The following is a 20,396-nucleotide window of genomic DNA, read 5'->3' on the forward strand; positions in this document are numbered from 1 at the left end:
AATATTGTTAAATCTGTACTCATACGGAGGTAAAACTTAGAGAAAACTCATTGGATTATTAGTAACATAACGCAATCAACATAAACAAATGTTAACATAACAATATCTGCCATCTTGCTAATCGAACTAACTAAAAACGTGGTGCGCGGTCAGAGAACGAGGCACCACTGAAAGGATAATGTTTCATAATGGTAAATGTTCATGTCCATACATAGGTATATATAAGTCACATCTCAACAAATATGATCTATAAGAAATCCTAGTACCAACTAGTGTCATTTTTTTGCTCTTTAGAAAAAAGGCCCGGTTGTCAGGTTGGAAACTTGCACTCGCTTGCAGCTACGCCAGTAGCGGCGCCACGGGGGGGACTGGGGGAACACGTCCCCCCCCAGTTCTCGGCAGGATCAATTTTGCATTTCGTCTAAATCCGATGAGAAAATGTTGGGGGAGGGGTAATATTTTGGCAACGTACTTTTTGTGATGTAATCCTATGATTTTCAAACTGGATTTACATAGCCAAAAGTGAGTAATGGGCGTTCCCTTCAGGTAAAAATTGCGTTCCTTGTTAGTAAAAAGGGGTTTTCTGGTGCTAAAAGAGGCGTGGTCCAAAATATTTTTTTTGTCCCCCCCCCCCCAGAGCGAAGTGGCTGGCGCCGCCATTGAGCTACGCTTAAGGCTTTCAAACTCACAACCAAAATGAACCTCACTCGCACAAACAGCAAAAAAATTCCCTTGCGCACCGTGCTCGTTACTTGGCATTCCTTTTGTATTTAAGTAACGGATTGCGATCGTCACTTTGTACCCTGGGTGCCAGATTCTCCAATATTTAGTCTCAGAAATGAAGTTTGAAACCAGTCACAGAAATGCATCTTCTCCTTCTTTGCCACCCCAGTGGTCCACAAAAAATTATCCCCGGTTTCATGAGACTCTGGTTCCCAGAGTTAGTCACTTTGCCAGCCGGGCCAGACTGCGCCTGGATAAACTTATTACACAGCACACAACTTCACAGTCACGTGGGACACAGCAAACATACTTACACAGTTAGGAATCTTCATTTCATACAACCTTGCTTGTAGACAAGACAAAATCATTTCTTTCTTCATAGCCAAAGTTGATCTATTGCTTCCATGCCTGTGTGTAGTGGTGCTGTTTCTGCAGAGAATTCAATCGATAATGTACTGTTTTAATAAAAAATCTTATGCTTCTTGTTACATTGGTGACTACATCGCCCAGAATCGTCAAATTTTGCTGCCCAGTGCCTTTTGAGCAGTTAATCGTGGGTACTGCTGAAGTATCTACAGCTTTACACTCGTCAAATTTTTGTCTGCCCAGCCCATTTTTAGAATTTTTGAGCGCTCGACTGTACAAACGAGAACAACAAAACGATCTATGTTTTTCTCCCTCTGTTACCTAATTCATTTCTTTCTATAATTTAGGTGTTAACTTCTGGCTATACACAGCAAAAAATACTCTGCCCTTTCAGAAGGTGGTCGCGTCAGGGCAGGAATGGTTATTTGTCACAATAGTCTTTTTGTCGGAGCATAGCCGCCTCGCTATTGGTCGAAATTTTGTCATGTAATGTGACAAAATGACAGCTTATGGTCTGACATGCGAAGTAGCATATCAGAAGCGTGTGCAGAAGCATAGTTTCGATAAATGAAACTATGACTCCTATTGCATCAAATTTTCTGGTGCCTAGGCATAATGTTTCATCAAGATCAGGACCGTCACTAGCTATCGTGCTCGAGGGGGAGTGCTCAGTCAAGTCTCTTTGCTGAAAAAGTGGGTGAGCCATCCTTTAATTACCCGGAAGTTTGAAAATTTGGCGATGAACCATCCTAAGGGGGTGTCACACCCTCCACACTCCCCGTAGTGACGGCTTTGATCAAGATAATAAAATAGATACATGAAATATTTAGATGATGTAACAGAACATAAAGTATGTCTAATGGCATTATTTGCTGTTTGTGAATAAGTTTCTTGACGAGAAAGACTGGTTTTATGTTCTGAAGTGATCCTTCTGATTATAACCTAATTTTGAATGAAACGAAAATTTTCTTGGAGAGAATTTTTAATAAAGACATCATTCAATTGTAATTATTTCTCAGAGCTCAGGAAAAGGTACCGAGTTACCTAAGTATGACCTGTAATTCAATGGTGCAGTCATAAAACTCTTCGACGTGTATGACACGAGGGTAATCGGATTGTCCTCACCGGATTCTTAAGCTTCGCCAAAGAATTTATGTATGAATTCAATGGTGACATATTAAACAACATTAAACAAGAACCTGGTATAAAGACAATAATCATTCACGCGATATATTTACAATCCAGAATGAGGCAAATTAAATGCCAGAATTATCTATAAACAAATATATATTATTGCTTTAAAATAAATAATGACAGGATTGCAAAATTATTTCCTATACTTATCTATATCATTTTCTATTCAATAGCAAAATCACAGAAATGGATTTTTGGACCTAATTATAAAAAATGAATCCTTGAAGAAATGCTGGCAAAACATACACCAAATGATTTAAAAAATTAGAGCAGGAGCTGTGCTAATATATCATAGGGAGCCATGTTCTTCACCATGCAGTAGGATATATCAATATTCAGTGTTAACCAAATCCTTTCTACTCAGTGGACTTTGATCTATAAAAAAAGGCGCTGCCCCCGTGAAATCGTTAAAGGAATTGATCCTTGAATCGTATTCAATGCAGGGTGTATTAATGCACGCTTATTGGATCAGTAGTAAGCCTTGAACCTTGGAAAAAATTTGTTCTGTTCTATTGGATCAAAAGTACCCTACCCTGATTTTAAAAGAGGGAGTCAGTAGTTACTGTACTGTCAAAACGATAAAATGAGGGCAAATGTGAACAACAGATTGCTTGAGTACTGTGAATAAGCCACAGATACCATTATCCTGAATTAGAAAAAACGAATTGGGCTTTTGACGCATTTTAATTTTCTCTCAGAATCCATTGTATCCTTTCCTCACTATAACTGCTCAGATTATTAAAGTATTAATAAATTAATTAAATTAATAAAGTTCATATCTGTAGGCAACATTTCGGATACTTTCAGTGTTCCCTTAGGGACAAAAATAGTTCTATTCAAAGTGCTCCCTAAGAAACTAAGCAGCTTGACTTGCAAAATACTTAAAGCGTTGGAGAGTTATGCTGGGTCTCCGACGAGGGGGGAGGGGCGAGGGACCAGCGCCACTTTTTTGCAAAACAATAGAGCTTTTTTCAAGATCTTTAAAGCACTTGTAAAACATACGCCTGACTATCAGCGAACTGATGACTGAATCTTTAGATGACTTTTTATACCCTAGGAAGCTGAATACAACCAGCCAATCTCCCCCTCTCCCACCCTCGTACGCTTATGAATATGTCTTAGTTGTCCAAATATGCAAACACGAAGTGTACAGTGCGCAATATTATGTTACTATACCAACAGAAAAATTACCAAGGGGTTCTATTTCATGAATAGGACCATCTTAAAAAATGGCTTAACCTTTTAGGATTTATTTTTCTGTTAGGATTGGGGCTTAATCCAAGATATCGAGAACTAGTCATTGCAGACTGCTTCCATATCACCTTAAACGTACTTTTAGCATTATCACAAAATGTGTGAAATGAACATTATGAGACTTAAATGTTTTCAAAAACTCGACGGAAGGGACCTGCTTAAAGCCGTTGACTCCCTTTTCATTGATCGTAAAAGTGATGCATTCGTTCCGGCTAGTGTTTTCCTGCGTTGAATGTTAGTGGGTGTCGACTTTTTCGAAATCTCAGGTAACGCTGCATCCTTTCTTTCTTTTATATTTGCAGGTGAATTAGAATCTGCACCATGTGGAACCGTCTGTGTCATAGGATTGGTCCTGATATCAACTGATAAGACTGGGATTTCAGGGCGCATCTCAAGGTGAGGTAAAAATGTCCTTTTTCGTACGGGTGGGGTGTTCTGGCCAGCGAAAGATTTACGAATGCGAAGAACTTCTTGCTCTGTGTACTTCAGACGATCTACAAGCTCCTTTCCATGCCTTTGCTCATTACCTTGTCCTACTGGCTTAGCGTCAATCAACTGGCAACTTGCTGTTTTACTGTCAATTTTCGAAACATGTGTTTCTTTGTCCATTTGATCTTCTGAAATTGAACCCGTGCGTTGCCCATTGGCACTCAAAGATAAACCTTTTGCTGGTGCAGTGTGTCCGCGATTAGATGTATCCAATGTCTTGCTCTCCAGCGTCGGTCTCCCAGACAGCAGTGCGGGAAACCTTCTTCTACTGAAGGCCTTTGCATCCCTAATTATTTTCCTCATCCTCAAATATTGTGCCCTGTGTTCCATATCTATTGCATCGAGTCTTTTGCTAAGCAGCCTGTCTTCTCGCTCATTTGCAGCTATCGTGTTCATGTAAATTTTTGAAACCTGGTCTTTCAAACATGACGTCCTATCTTGTTTACTGCTTCCCTCTTGCAGATGATCCATTTTCAGTGGAAAAGCTGATCTGAGATTTACTAAGAATATGGTTGTTAACCATGTGAAGTTAAATTAACTTTTGTTAGGCAGCTTTGATGAGGATACATCAAGTTATGATACAGCTGTTTTTGCGAATACACTTTTCAATCCAAAATACTGCAGTAGCCACGACTTTATCAAAATAGAATTCAAACGAGACCTGCGTAGAGAGATGCTCTTTCTTTGGGCATCACGAAAACAGTTTGTCTCCCTCCGCTGTACTGATGCACATCAAAAAGCCCTCTTCATTGGCAAGCACTAGTTTCTACCTCAATTTCGATTCGTTGCCCTGCAAGCCACTAACAACTCCGGCTTAATGGGAGTATGTGACCTCTTTACACATACAGAATCTACTCAATCGATGTGGTATTTTACTTTCTTGTGTTTTTCACAGCACGTGGATTCTCAAATGACACATAGGGTCTCACTCCATTCTGGCTCTAAATCAAATACACTGGGCACTAGATTGCGTTGTGGCACCGAGGTCAAGCAAACATCTTCCAGTGTTGTTTCCAAACTGGATGTTGCCTTGCTTTACTTCAACTGATTTTGAGCCAAAGTCCGCTCAGGCTGCCTCTTGCTGCTAGAAAAAGATGCCAACTTGAATGATCCTGCGAATGAATGAACAGTGCCGTTAAATGGGTGGGAAAATCCTTTTATATGCGATTAGCTGACATACTGTACTACATCAGTGATGTAGCATGGGGCATCGCGTTGTAACATCACGTTGTCAATTGCAACGTAAAATGGGCATTACATAACTACCATGGAGATTACATAAATATCAGTATATCATATCAGAACATGAAAGAAAAGTTCACAACTTTAGTTATTATACCCTAAAAGAGCTGTGCCTCACAACTAATGCATCTATGATCTCAATAGCAAGTCATACGTCACAGGGGTACATTTCAACTTCCAGTAAATCATAGGATCGATTCATTCACAATGAAGTGACAAACAAAAACTTGCTTTTCTTTTCATTGATTTAAGTTTTAATTTGCTTATCCATGGCATAAAAAACTTAAAGCTCTAACTGATCTCCTGAATCCATTTGTGTCGTCTCTCTAATATTGAATATTTGTTTCTCAAAGTTGCTGCTATGGTGACTTTTGGCAAATATATAAAGCACCGTGTTGTTGATTGAAAAAATTTTTTTATTTCAAATTATCCATTGAAGAAATTTTCCCAAGCACGAGCGTCTTAGCAACAAAGGAAATATCTTTGCGACTGAACTGGCGGTAATTGTGAAGATTAGAAACTGAGCTCGCGGTGCACATCAACATAATTTGAACAGGGCACTCCAGCTTACACAGATCATTGCTTATGATGCAACTGCAATGTCTTCAGATAACCTTTAAATCAGAACCAACAAACGTCCAAGAACAGACATGTTAAGCAACAAAGGTTGTCTCAGCCCCTCTCAGCCAGTCTTCAGCTGTTTTGCAGCTGGTAGATAGTTTTAATGTTTCAAAATTTACGAGAATTGATTAAATCTTTAAGGAAAAAAGAAAAGGTATCTTAGAAGTGCCATTATTCAATAATTATTTTCAGGCCTATAATCTAGGCTTTCTTGCTACGATAGGGAGAAATAAGTAACAGTGTCACAAAGAGGAATTTCATTACATGCTTAGAGAAACACATTGCACAGGAGAAGCTTAGAGACCGCTAAAGCTGGGGATATGTGGTGCACACCCCTCGAAAATACAACGTGAAAAAGAAATATATAAGCAACAATTTGGCTCTCTAAATATATAAAAATAAAAGAGCATTCAGGAGAATTTTCTTTACTGCACAGATTCTTACAAGTGTATTTTCTGGTTTGGTGCAAAATATCTAATGCTATACCTGATAGGTGCGCATTTTTCTGACAAAGGGTAATCAGAGAGAACAAAAAGGGCACCTACAACAAACCAGATATGTTTCTAAGCATTATCAAAGCAATTTGCGAATTATTACATTAATCTTTTTTCTTTACTAGGATGGTTTTCAAGAATTATGGGTCAACATGTATTCAGTTGTGAGGCAGTCTACTTTCGAGGTAAATCAAGTTATTTTCGAGGAAAAGGGGGTTATTTTTAACATCATGGATACGGGTGGTGGTAATGATCGGTATCACTCATAAATATTAGTGTTGCTGAAATTTGGATAAAAAATTACGGTCGTTCCTGAAGAATATAATCATAAGGATGACCTGACTGCTATTACTGTTTAAAGATTGAGATCTTTAGAAAATTGGCAGTAGAATGAAATTGAAAAATATGCGAGGTAAAAGAATTGGGAGTTGATTTATTTTATCAAAATAGAAACGATTTAAAGTTTTTCAATTGCTGCCAGGGCTGGAAAATGGGAGGGGGAGCTGTACCACCTGTTGCTCCTCGTGACTCTTCTGTACTCTCTGCGGCTATGGGCTATAGCACCGTTATAAGCTACCTTGACTTAATATGTCACTTTTTGGATTTGTCACTTAATATGTCACAATCACGATTTGGAACAAACCTTGTCTGCGTGCAGACTTAAGAGAAATTCAGAATTAAGAATTTCTTCTATTTAGTAAGTCTGCACGCTGGTGAAATCGAGCCTGTATTCCGATAAAATTAAAAAAATAAGTTCTCGAAGCAAACCAATATGGAAATACTTGATTTTTGAAAGAAAGCATCACTTCAAGAATTTATGCTTTGTGTTTCATCGATGGCATAAAATTTTTATCCCGATAAAACCACTTACCGCTTACCAATCCGGCAGTGCTGACCAGTTTATTTTCTAATATTATCGCTTTTCTTTTATTAAGACTAACCTACTAACCGCTAGTACGAAATACCCATTATGGGGGCTGCACTGTAACATTTAGATTTAGATTAGATTAGATAAATTGGGCCCCAAATGGCAAAATCAATCACAACATTATGCGGCTTTTGGAACAAATTTCAGTGTCAAGAAACTGGGGTACTCAATTCAATGTTGGTCCTTGTTTCTTATAAAAAATGAGTGTACACTGTACACTTTTAAAAAATAGGCTAATTAGAAAAGCACAATGTTGAACACGATGCAATGAAATGATTTCGAAACCCCTAATCAAGCCCCCAACAGAATGACTGTAGGTCGCTTTATTATCTATGTATTTTGGCCTAGTTGAATGTGTAACCTTACTTCTGGGACGGCTAGCATTAATCGCTTGAAATTTTAATCAACAGACCCGCAAAGGGCTGAAAAAATAATTGATTACCGTGTTCCTAGCTTCTGCTTGAAAATAAGCTGTGGCTACTCCTTTGAAGCTTTGCAATAATCTAAACGAGCGTCTTTGTTGCGCATCTGTAGATGTTTTGTTGTCATACAATCGGCTTGTGAACTACCTTGCTACTAGCGTATAGTGATGTGATGATCGATTTAAATGACCACTGACAGTGTCACTACGGCCAATCAACGTCATTCGTCTACGCTTCCTTTGCAGTGCCATAAGGCTAAAGTCGCCGTCATCGCGAAGCTTATCGTCCCAAATAAGATTCTTCCTGTTGCCGTTATAAATGAATTGCGGCTTTGTTCAAACATTTGAAACTCAATCCATCCTAAGTTAGAGGTTAACACTTGTTAAAGCTTCTTAGAAAAAGAAATGATGAGTTTAGTATTTGTGCATAGGCAAGAGAAAGGTCGCTATCTTTTTCACTTTTCTGTTAATCGGCTTGCACCAAAGGCCGCAATTTCCACTTTAAGGTTATGCTTTCAAAAAAGTTTCACGGGGCTACTGTTAACTCCTTTGGACATTCCCAAAGTCTATTTCTGAAACCCTCTAGCCATTCGTACTACTTCGAGGGAAAATCTTAACTGCGAAAGAGATATTGTTGAGCGAAAGATTTTCCTTCGCCCTCTATTATCTCCTTCGCAGTTTAAATTTGCCCTCGCAGTAGGACGAATGCTTGAGGATTTAACAAAAATAGACTTTGGGAATGTCTAAAGCTCCTGTAGTTTCTGTGCTGTGGTGGCTCTATATGAGGGGCAAATCACGTCAAGAAAATCTCTTAAAAATTTGGTCGAGATTCCATTGTTTTATCTGAAAATCACTGGATATTCTTTTGTTTCTGGGACATCTCGTACGCTTTGCTACCTGGTTCTATAAAAACATGGTGAAATGAAAAAGGTATCTCTTTAGGGAGCCTATCAAAGGGGCGAGGGGCAAATCACTCCAAAAAATCTCGCACGTCATTGATGGAAATCCTATTGTTTTATCTGAAAATCCCCAGAAATCCTTTTGTTTTAGGAAAAATCTCGTGCGCTATTTGCAAGAGTGAATTGCCCCTCGATCATAGGTTTGTGGCTTTACCGCATCGACCATATTTCTACGTGTGTGCTACGGATTCAAGAATGGATTTTCCGCGGAATTGCGGCTTCAGCATAAGATGCGTCTTACTTACGTCGTTCGGTGTAAATTGGAAACGGTTTACGGCTTTTAGGATGTGGGTGCGTTTCAACGAAAACATGCAGTCAGTAGATGCTGAAAAGGTTTGGACCAAGTCAGCAGCTTTTTCTGTGAAAACGTGAGAACCGGACGTGCCAAATAGTTACTTCTTGCAATGTTTTATCAAGGCAAGTTTTTCCATCGCAGTCGCGTAATTGCGTTATATTTCGTTGTTGATTACGGCTTTTGGTTGATCCTTGCACGTTATCCAACCTTTGGACTCCCTATAATAGGTGCCCTTTTTAAACTACATTTTTGAAAATTTGACCGGATTTGTGCTACAGTTGAACCGAAGTGCTACAGTTGAACCTAAAAAACTATACTGCTAAAAATGCTATGATTCATTACAGAATCAACCATTTTATTCGCAAAGATTTGGCACAATCGATCTTAATAGTGTTATCAATAAGCTTATTGACTCTTCAGAACGGATGAAATTAATTTTTAAACAAATGTGCCAGAATAAGCAAGCCATAGAGGTATTGTTTCCCGATATTTTTGAAAATTATTTACGTAGAGTAGAGCATAATTATTTCCTTTTTTTACCGAATGAAGGTGCCTTTTCAGTTTATGCTCTAAAAGTCAAGTTTTTGCTAATTTAGATTTCTCAGCAAATAAAATGAGAGAATGTTCTAAGCAAAAATTTTGAAGTGCACTCATCAAGCTTGCCTTGTACTAGTATGCCTCAGACCCTAAAATGTTTCTGTGGTTTTAAAAAACACTACACTATTGTTCATAAGACCAGTAAATTTATTTTCAGGTAAATAGTCTTTATTTCTTAAAACTTTAAAGCTGGACTTTTCTTAATTTACTCTAAATTTTAAGTGCGAAAAATGAAACAGTTTAGATATGAAATAATTTTTTTCTGGAGAAAAAATTGGGTGTATATAATACAAGTTTTTCTTTAATATAAAGATATATTGTCTTGAAAAATATTTCCTTAGTAAAAATGCTCTTACATTTGAACACTTTACAATACAATATCTCGGCCTTAGCTTTTTCTCAATTGATTTTTACTGATTTTGAGGCTCTTCTTCTAATAAAACTGCTCTTGTAGAAAAATATGTAGCAAAACTCTCACCATTATGATAAAGTGATTTAAAAATTATTTTAGGCACACGATCACAAATTTCTACGAATATTTATAATCTACATTAATTCATATCTATTATTGAATATCTATTATATTTATGTATTACATGTATTAAAGTTGTTAAGAATATTTATAATCCGCAAAAGTGAATGCAATCTTAAAGTTCCTGGGGGTGTAGGCAGAGGCCGCGCTAATGCTATATTACTATGTTTAACACAACTGAAATAAGATTGCTAGTCATTAAATGCCTATACTTCTCTACTCAAAAGTTAGAAAGCAAAAAGCAAACTAAAGTCCATTAAGTGCCAATGTTATTGGTAAGCTGGAAAATATTGGTTGCGCACACGGAGCTAACCGACATCATGGGGATCTTAGTTCTCCTTTTGTAGTACGCGGACAGTCATCTTTTGCCCAGCTATTACTGATATTAAGATTGATTTATAAACTATTAGGTCTCTGAGTTTTGATTGCAAGTGGAAACCTGGACCTGTAGGCAAAGACCGAGGTACAACTTTTTGCTTGGGGAGTGCCAGCCTTGATAAATAAGTGTAACAACAGCCATGTTTTACAATATAAAAGTATTTTACATATGCTACTTAAGATTTTTTTGACGGGGGGGGGGGGGGCTATGCCCGGTATCTCGGTTCTTGCTCGTAGGTGATTGCAGCCAAACATTGCTTACCAGACTCCCCACTGACTCCTCAAAGCAAAACAACCTATGTGATACTTCATATACAAGTACAGTGATCATGAAAGTCGTGAAAACCTTCTAAAATCATCTAATGAAAGTTTCGGGAGCTAATTTCTTATACAAATTTGACTAAAGCGAGTGGAAAAGTGGAAGATTTTTTTCAATTATAGTTGATTTCTTAATGAAACGTTGTTTTACTTCACATTTAAGTTACCAGAGTTTTAAAAAATGTGTTTATGAAAATTATTTTATTAAGCAGGGGATGCTGCTCAGTATAAGCTTTCAAAAAGATTGCTTCTAACCTCCATCCCGTAGCTAATATTGCCCAGAAATGGCATCAAGAAAAGAAAACATTTTGCGAAGCATTGACAATTTATTAATGGATTTGGCTACGAGTCGTGTTAGTTTTTACTCAAGGCCTTACGTCAGCTCTATCTTTGAATAGACCTATTTCATTCATTTCTCTCTCTCAAATTTTCTATTTAAACAATATGAATTGAACTGTTCGGATTTTATTAACCAGCAGAGGAAAAGGTTCGGTACCAGCTTTTGGTTACCATGTTCACACAAATTTGCTTGACTACATATGTGATTCACTCGTGCATTTGACAAAACTTTAACCAATAGAGTACCGAAGTATGACGTCATCAAAAATATTTTTTCAAAGTTTCTTAAACTTCAACACATATCCTGAAAGAACGGCATTTAGATATTTGTTAAAATTAGGCGAGATATGGCCAATGAAAGTTTTCAAGTTTGCTAACGGATTACTGTTATTCTGGCCTGGTTTATAAAGTTATGAACCAAGACCAATTATAGAGGTTTAAATAGGCAAGACTCTGTGATCATGTGGCCATATCTCAGCCAATTTGTAAGAAAATAAATTGATTTTGCATATTTCGAGGTATTTTATGATGTTCTTTCAGGTTATGGAATCATAATTCAAAACTTCTAAAAAAAGATTTTTTGACGTCATCACTTCGGTACTTTATTGTGTGATCCTCCTTAAAAATATAATCATTTATAAATGGGGCATTTTCTAGTGTCTGAAAGGAGATAAAGCAAAGCAAGTATTTTGGTTCGTATAATAGTTGATATTTTAGTGTATTTATGGTTGAATTGTTAGTTTGACTGCTTCATGATTTTTTTGAGGTTAACTCAATTTTTACTAAAATTACTTTAAATCTTGTGACTTCTTGTGATTACTTGAGTAATTACCTGGTTATTATAAATCAGTTCATTAAAATAATACAGGCACATGACAGTACTTAGTCGAATTAGATTTCAGGCACTATAACTAGTTTTTAAGTGCCTGTAAGAAACAGCTTTCCTAATTTTTTATATTATATTTTAAGGTTAATCATAAATATAGCACAGGGGAAAATTCATTGACACTGCCCTTTCCACAAAAGGCAACAGATTTTTTTTGATGACGTCACAATTCGGCAATCTATAACTCATTTTCATTTTCATATGTTTGCCCTCTTTACCTACTCAATTAGAATTCGCTACATTTTAAGTTAAGGAGTTTTTGAGGTGAAATGTAGCTTGAAATATGTATTGCTTATTTGTGCTGATTATTGCTATGATCTTCTCCCTCTTGTTTTCCAATCGTTGCTTCAGTTTTGTTAGTCAGTTTATTGTTTCAATGCAAACGAATCACTCTTATTCTCTCTGTTATTCTTCTTTAACCAATCAGAAACCCCTGTCATAGCTAGCGGACGATCAGCATTGCGATACGTGCAAGGTACATTATGGAACATCTGCATATTCAACCTTAGAGGCAAGCTAAACTCTTCACTTTTTAAATTGAGCATGTGATACATTCTAGAATTTAGCATCTGTTTCTTCCTTATTATTTTACTGTTTCTATTGTGCAAGGACAAAGATTTGTCAGGTCATCTTTCTATGGGCAGAAATTAATCTTTGGACACGCTATAGGTGCCATGGTGTCATCCTAAAAAGTAATAAGGATGAAAAATGTTGAGGATCAAAGTTGCACTTCTTTTGACAATCCTCAAAAGTTTTTATGCAAGGATATACATCTTCTCGAGAGTTTGGCGTTCAAAATTGTGACGATATGACTTTTTATAGATTTCAACAAGGTGAGGCCTGAAGGCGTGCTCGTTGCCTATTTTTGTTGGACTTTTCAATCCAGATTTTAAGCCACGTTATATTTAAAAGCCATTTAAAAAGCTGCAGGTGCAGGCATATTTTAGGATTTCGGTAGCTAAAATGATTAAAAGTGACAAAAATTGACTCGGTTTCAATGAAAATGGATTAAATGTTTCTATTAAAAAGTATTGATTGGTTTCTTCGTAAGTCTGATCTTAGAAATAATAATTTTAACATCATCAGTCACTCCATTCGTCACTTATGCCATTTGAAGGTGACATTCGCGACATTGCGCGCCTAATCAAGGATTGCCATTCTTTCTTGTTTTGGCTATTTGACAGTCTTTCTAAGTTCTCCACACTTGATAACTGATAAACACAACCTTTTCTACTGCCACTACCATTATCTATAAGGTTTATTCTCATGAGTATTTTCCATCTGTTTTATCCAGATCTTAGTTGAAGTAGCTTAGGCTGCCTCTAACATTTTTGACAAAGACCATTAGGTATAGCGGTTCAAGTTGACATTTATTTATTCAACAGAGTTCCATAGAGAAACTTTTTGTTAACAGGCTCATTTAACATTGTCAAATTGCTAAAATCAATAATCTTCAAAATTTCAAATTTTGACTTCAATAAACTCCGGTTATAATACTGGTGTATAAAGAACATTGTGTGTTTGTAGTAAAATACCATAATAAAGAGGTGCATCATCCATCCCCAGCTTTTAAAATGTTTAGAAAAAAGATTTCTACAATTTTTTCAAAAGCAAAAGAATTGTAGTGCAGATGATAAGTGCAGTTCACTTTGATATTGCACTCTCAAGCTGCTGTCACAAGATACAGGAAATAGTAACATATTTCAAGTATGTACTTGTTCTTTCAAGCATTTTTGTTCAATACTTAGTTTCCCAGGCGTGCAAATATATCAGCTCAAAAGACATTCTTGAGTTGCTGAATAAAATGAAGGTAAAAACTTCAAAGTCGAGGTAAAGCAACCTAAATTACGACCATCAGCCTTTGAATTCCAAGTGCTTGAAAACTGCAGAACAGTCATTATGATGACGTCATACCGACATTAAATAGCAATAACTCGTTATCTGCAAGTCTGATAGAGGGTTCATTCTATCGAAGTTTTTGTTCCTTTTACAATACCAAACAAGCTGGTTTGAGCGATTTTTCAAAATAAGAAGTACAAATTTTGATGACCGGCGGAAATGACGTCACGATCACGAGATTTCTATTGTGTTACAATTGAAATTGTAAATTTTCCATTGTATTGTGTTACAAAAATGTATCCATGGCTTACAATATTCAGCAAGACTCAAAAGTACCCAAATCAAGAACGAAAACTAACGTTAGGCACTTTGCTCGATTGTTGTGGGAAATTCCCTGTCTATACTGTAAAATGCAAATTTAAACAAAATTTTGTCTCAAAAACGAGGATTTTTAGCCATGTGTGGCTGCTTTTTCGATGAATATTCAAGCTTGTCGGCAAATGAAGGTTGTCTCGCTCACTTTTTTGGCAAATGAGGCCTTAACACTTCCCAGAGCGAAAAAGCTAGCAATCGCGCAGCTTACACCCTATTAATTTAAGAACAAACTAAAAACAATCCAAATAAAAATTTACGACTTACTGCTTCGTATAAAAAAGAGTGTATTTGAGAATTTTCTGAAATCTTTTCACATTAACCTTCGATGCAGATAAAGGAGGGACAAACAACATATATTTATATAACTAATTTCTAAGCTCAGATTGCAAGGTTTTAGACAATGGTTTTAGACAATGGTTTAGACCAAGGCTACAAGATTACAAGGTTTTATACCAAGGTTTTAGGTACAGTCGTAAAATTTTAGAAAGTTTTTCTTCAGAACATAAAAATTGTACCATGGAAATATAAAGAAATACAAATATAATTTCTTATTTTGGTCACGTGCAATCGTTTACGATGGACCTCCGAATTACGAATGCTTAACTTACAAAAATGTTTATCTAAACTAAAGCAACGATACCTTCTTGTGACTTTCACAACTTTAACAGCACTATGCTGCGTTACCCTTCCACTAAACTAACGCTATAAATGTCATTTATATTATCGCATTTGTTATCAACTAACAACCTTCTGAAATCTTTCTATAATCACAAATTTGGTCAACTTTAGCAAGGAATTATTCATTTAACTGTGAAAATTTTGCTTCATTGCCTACCCCATGACACTAATTATGCAAAACAAAAATTGTACAAAAACAATCTTTTGGTGGTACAAAATTTGAAAATGGCTTTGAAAGAAACAAACATTTGAGTAGAATAAAACTTTAGTTTACTCAAATGTTTGTTTTTTTCAAAGCCATTTTCAAATTGTACAAAAAAGAAGTAGTGAGACAGAAATATTTGCATGCCAGCAATAAATTGAATTAAATTTACTAGAATTTTACTTTGATTTAGTTGATGTCTAATAAACGAAACAGTGGCAGCAAAAATTGAAAGACGCAATGGGCTTATCTCTAAAGTTTATCGGTTTGAAGAAATTCGAATGCCCATCTGAAATACGTTGTCACCTATCTACCGAAAAAAACATATCTACAGAAAAACATTTTGTTTAATGGAAAACTATTTTTCAGTCATCGTCACATTTCAAGTTTCAAAACAGTATCTGCATTTTGCAAACCTCTGCTACTTCGTTTTACTTGCACATAACTTTAAACATCAGAGAAAATGAATTGATTAAAATGAACAAATCTGCATTTATATAGAAAACCTTTCTGTAAGAAACCGACCTCTAAATTGCCATGGAAAATTCAAAACTATAGCACTGATCACCATTAATCTAGAGAAACGATGGGATGCAAATTATCCTTTTGAGCGATCAAGTAACAATTTCTAGTTCAATTGACATAAGGATGATGTAAAGAAAGACTCCTTGCTAATTAGTAGGCGATCTGTTTCATTATGTCTTGTGTTGCGAACTTGTCATTTTAAAATTAACTTACCAAGATCTTCAGAGAAATTAAGCAATCTTTCTTATTCTGAGGCTAGTTACTCATAAAAAGGCATGCGTGCGTGTATACACATTCATCCATGCAGAGAAGGCTTTAAGAGATACAGACTAACCTTTGCTTTTGTCTGTTAGCACCACCATTCACATTTTTAGCATGAATATTCCTTTGAAATACCTTTAAATGCCACCGAATACAAGCAGCTTTCTTGCTTTACTGTTCTTGGACCAACAATAAAAGTCATGCTCTCATCTGCAGCTCTCGTCATCTAATACCACATTCAATTGATATATACGGTTTTAAGAACTAGACGCTAGGGACTAGAACTAGAAGTGTTTCTAGTCTGGACAGTGACCACAAATAAGCAATAGGTGCTTTTAAAACGCCGTGTTTATGCACGAAGGAACTTAACTAAACAATGCGGTGAAACTTCGACGTCATGTAATCATTCAATCCACGGTAGTCAAGACCACCTATCGTTTTTCAAAGCCTTCTCTCGTTCACTATGCAACCCAAACCAGACAATTTATTAAAGATGTGAATGGCTTGTAACTGTTCAATAAAGCAAACTTTATCCTATTGCCTAACCACGGTTTTCTAAATTTTTCATCATGTTTCCATCAATTTCTGGCCATATGCCTGGTTTCACTGTTTTTCTGTCGAATTTGCTGCAACGTGCTACTAAAATTCTTCTATTACCTGATAGATCCTTATAACTTTTTCCTCGTGTCTATGGAAGTCTTCTTCGGCAGTGGCGTACCCAAGGGGGGGGAATAGGGGGGTCCGGACACCCCCCACTTTTCTAAAATATGGTCCTCGAGATTTTTCCAAAAAGGATGTGAAACTCAGTGGGGAGAGGGGGTAGTATACTGTATGCTTGTGTCAATAACAATTGTAAAATACTTACCGCAGCTAAAATGAATCAAATAATGCGAGTGTTTGAACGGCGTGGTCCAAAAAAGTTTATGGGTGCTGAGCCCCAGACTACTACTACAGCCCTGGGTACGCCACTGTTCTTCAGTTATTTTTTGTTCACGTTCTCCTAAGTTTATTTCATGGTCCACCATGCACCCGAATACCCTTAGTCAACACTTTTTGAACTCTTTCCATGATATCATCTGAGTAGCGGCGATTACTGAATTTTTCTCAGTATTAAGTGAAGATAATAGATTTTTGAAATGCCTGTCGTTCATACCTGAATTTTGTTCCCTGTAAGAATAGGTAATGCTCTCACACTAAAATACTTTTGTGGGTGTGGCAAGACTGCATTTTGCATCTGTGCACCAATCAAAATGCTCTCGAGAGCAGAGTTTATTTTAAAGAATTTTTATCACTGCACATATTTCAAATTTTGAAACTTTGGGTGTCACCTTTTGAAAATTTTCATGAGCACACCCATCAAACTTATTATGAAAAGTCTCGATAGATTTTAGATACTGAACGAATTTCAAAGAGATGTGATAGATTATGATCACTGCCAGGGGCGAAAATACCGGGGGGGTGTGGGGGGGTGTGACACCCCCCCCCCCCCAATCCAAAAAATATTCGATTTCGCAGGGCAATCGAAGATTTCGCAGGGCGCCAAGAAGAGCTTTATTGCCACGCAGAAATGCCACCTCTGAAGTTCGTAAAGGGCCGTTTAGGAATTTTTAAATGGAAGTATCGTATTTTTTATGAACCCCCCTTCCTGACATTGTATTTTAGAGAACGGAACAGGTATGTAAATAAAAGCTCCGTTATTTGCAAGGCGAAAGCATTTCTTACCGAAAGTCATAGCCAATGGATGCAATGATGGATGCATATGTTTATGAGGGCAAAATTGAGTCCATGCAAATTAATTTAAGTTGTAAATTATTTTCGTGACAGGCACGGCGTCACTGGGGGGAATAGGGGGCTGAAGGCCCTCACTTTGATCAAGATAAGAATTTTTTATCATTTTTTCTATTACTTTTTAACAGTGCATGAACTAAAAAACATAATAAATCGTTAAGATACCGAATTTGTTTCATCTAATTGCTAACTTTTTCATGTATATTTTTATCATTTTCTTTCATTTGCATTAATTCAGTAAATCATTTTCTGTATCATTGCAATGTTTTAATTTTTTATGTGTAAACATGTCCTTCTCGATACAAAAAACTGCACATTTCTGTTCAGGAAAAAAAATTCCTCAAATCAAAACAACATCTTCCTCTGTCATTCACAACTACGTGCAATCTGAAACGAAAGGTTGCCGTTTCTTTCCTTCCCCAACGTTTAACACTAGAGTTTTAGCATGATATTCCCCCTCCCTATTTTTTCCAATAAACAATAATACTTTCAATAAACAATCAGTTCTTTTAGCACAATAGTATTTTGCTAAATTTTTGTCTGAAAGATGCTTTTTAGCCCTTTTAGAAGGTATAATTTCAAAATTTTCTTCACGTCGGACCCAACCATGGTGGGTCCTCCTACCTCACTAAACTTGATTCTTAGTCCCCCTGAGCTAAATTTCGTTGCGCTGTCTGCATCATGTATCCCCCCCCCAATTAGCTGTTTATTAGCTAGTATTTTGCAAACCAAACATTAAATAAAGTGAATATAAAAAAATTACGCTTACGTAGAGAAATAGATATTTCATAGGCAATGAAGTTTCAAGTTTGTTTTTATTGCTTAGAAGTTTGTCCTTGGTAAAGACCAGTGTACACTGGTAAAGCTTTCACTAGTAACCTATAGACAAACCGTTGCTACGAGGTCTGCAGGGCACCAGTCAGTTTTGCAGGGCAGAAACCCTTTTCACCCCCCCAAACCTATTGGCCAAGTTACGCCCCTGATCACTGCTACTGTTATGTTCTCGTTTTTAATATTGTAATGCTCTTTTATTAGCTTCATGTGTCTACTGGCAGTTGCTTCAGTTTTGATTTTTCAATGCCAAATCTCTTTATTTAGCTTTATCACTGCACAAAATTTGAGTTTATCACTGCACAATAACGATTTATTACTTCACAAATAGCTTTGTCACTGCACGTTAAAATTAACCCTGCTAGAGAGCAACTAGAGCAGCTCTTTAACTTCAGTCATTTCTAATATATGACTTGGGTGGCCAGAGTAGCTTCTTAGCATCCTACTTCTGAGCAAAAGCAGGTAAAATTGTCGGTTTGTTGAGTCTGCTACTTGTTGCAACATAGACGGTAGATATTTTACATACTCACCTTATACTACCTAAAACCGTATTTATTGCAGCATCATTTACACCTTGCTATTGTATCTCGCTACTGTATATGGCTACGATGTCCTGAATAAAAACATTATTGATCTAAATTCCTGCATTGCAGCAAGTGAAAGTTAAAATTCGCGTTTTATTGGCATTAGAAGGATTTTATGCGGAAGCAAGTGACTGCTAGCTCATACCAAGTACTAGCTCTGATTGGTCCAAGATCTGCCAATCAAAGAAAGGAGAATCGATGGATTAGTTGTTGTTTGGATAACTGACGTTCATAGGCCTATCATACGTATACGTTTAACACTGGTCTACAGAAATAACTTTTAGAAGGAAAATAATATTGAAAGAAGAACATGCACGGACAGGTTACTGTGTGGTTGTAATCTGGCGATATTAGCACACTTAAAGATAGAGATCAGTGTAAAATCACGTTAATCTAAAAAGCAAATTGTTTAAACATTGACCTGTTATTGCACAACCATCAACGAATAAGTTGAAACACAAACTGCCTCTTATCGATACGTATCCACTTGAAAGGCAAATTTAGCTTCAATTACCACTATTGCAGTCTCTCGCCAAATCTCCAAAGACTTTCAGGCCTTTAAGAGACACTAACACACGGAGTATCGTCAAATTATGGATGGACCCAGCAACTGAAGTTTGTTCTTTCAAATAAAAGAATACAGATCCTTGTTTTTAGTCACCACCAACCTGTCTCTGTGGGCGGCGCAGGCCAAATTATGGGGGGGGGACTGGGGATCGTAGGGCTTGCGTAGAAACTTTTGAAAGGCTGTAAAGATATTCCAAAGAAAGCAATGATAAAACAGTCTTAGATCCTCGGCTTTATTGTCAACAAGTCATATAATCAAAATGTATTCTTCATGCGTTTCAGAGTGGAAGTTTCGACAACCAGTGGTTCTAGATTCATCGACAAAACTATCAAGCTTTATTTTGTCATGGCAGTTCTACACTGATCTGAACAAGGGTTTCTAAGTTTCTACCCGCCGTAATCTTGTTGATTTTGAAAAAATTAGAAAATCGATCCTTGAAGAAGGTTTAAGTAAAGTAGTATACAAGTTTCTGAGCTTCAAATTGGGACTTGCTATGACGTGTTAACAAGGGCAGTCAGCCAGTTCTCCATTGTAAGGCTGAAAGGTCGCTTTAACATTCATCAAACAAAGATTAGCAAAAGTAAATTGGTCGTGAATATAAAACTTGAAATTTCTTTACATTTGCTATTCAGAAACAGTGACTACGACTAAGGCGCTTGTTGGAAAATTTTTTTATCTCAATCTACATATTCACGCTAAAGATATCAAT

General features: G+C 36.7%; 1 protein-coding gene across 2 annotated transcripts; it reads right to left on the bottom strand.

The window, feature by feature from the left end:
* Positions 1-642: 642 nt before the first annotated feature.
* On the bottom strand, positions 643-16,572 carry LOC135687994 (uncharacterized). 2 transcript variants are annotated; one of them, XM_089114062.1, is made up of 3 exons: positions 15,990-16,572; positions 7,754-8,093; positions 643-5,138 (listed from the first exon to the last, which is right to left on the bottom strand). In XM_089114062.1, exon 3 carries the CDS (start codon positions 4,495-4,497, stop codon positions 3,670-3,672), a length of 828 nt encoding a protein of 275 aa, XP_088970188.1. In that variant the 5' UTR covers positions 4,498-5,138; positions 7,754-8,093; positions 15,990-16,572; the 3' UTR covers positions 643-3,669. The 2 variants fall into 2 exon arrangements, with proteins under 2 accessions (XP_088970188.1, XP_088970189.1); XM_089114063.1 differs by lacking the exon at positions 7,754-8,093.
* Between the last annotated feature and the right edge of the window lie 3,824 nt (positions 16,573-20,396).

Source organism: Rhopilema esculentum, chromosome 19, assembly GCF_057945365.1.
Source record: "Rhopilema esculentum isolate cy_ngs chromosome 19, ASM5794536v1, whole genome shotgun sequence".
NCBI lineage: Eukaryota > Metazoa > Cnidaria > Scyphozoa > Rhizostomeae > Rhizostomatidae > Rhopilema > Rhopilema esculentum.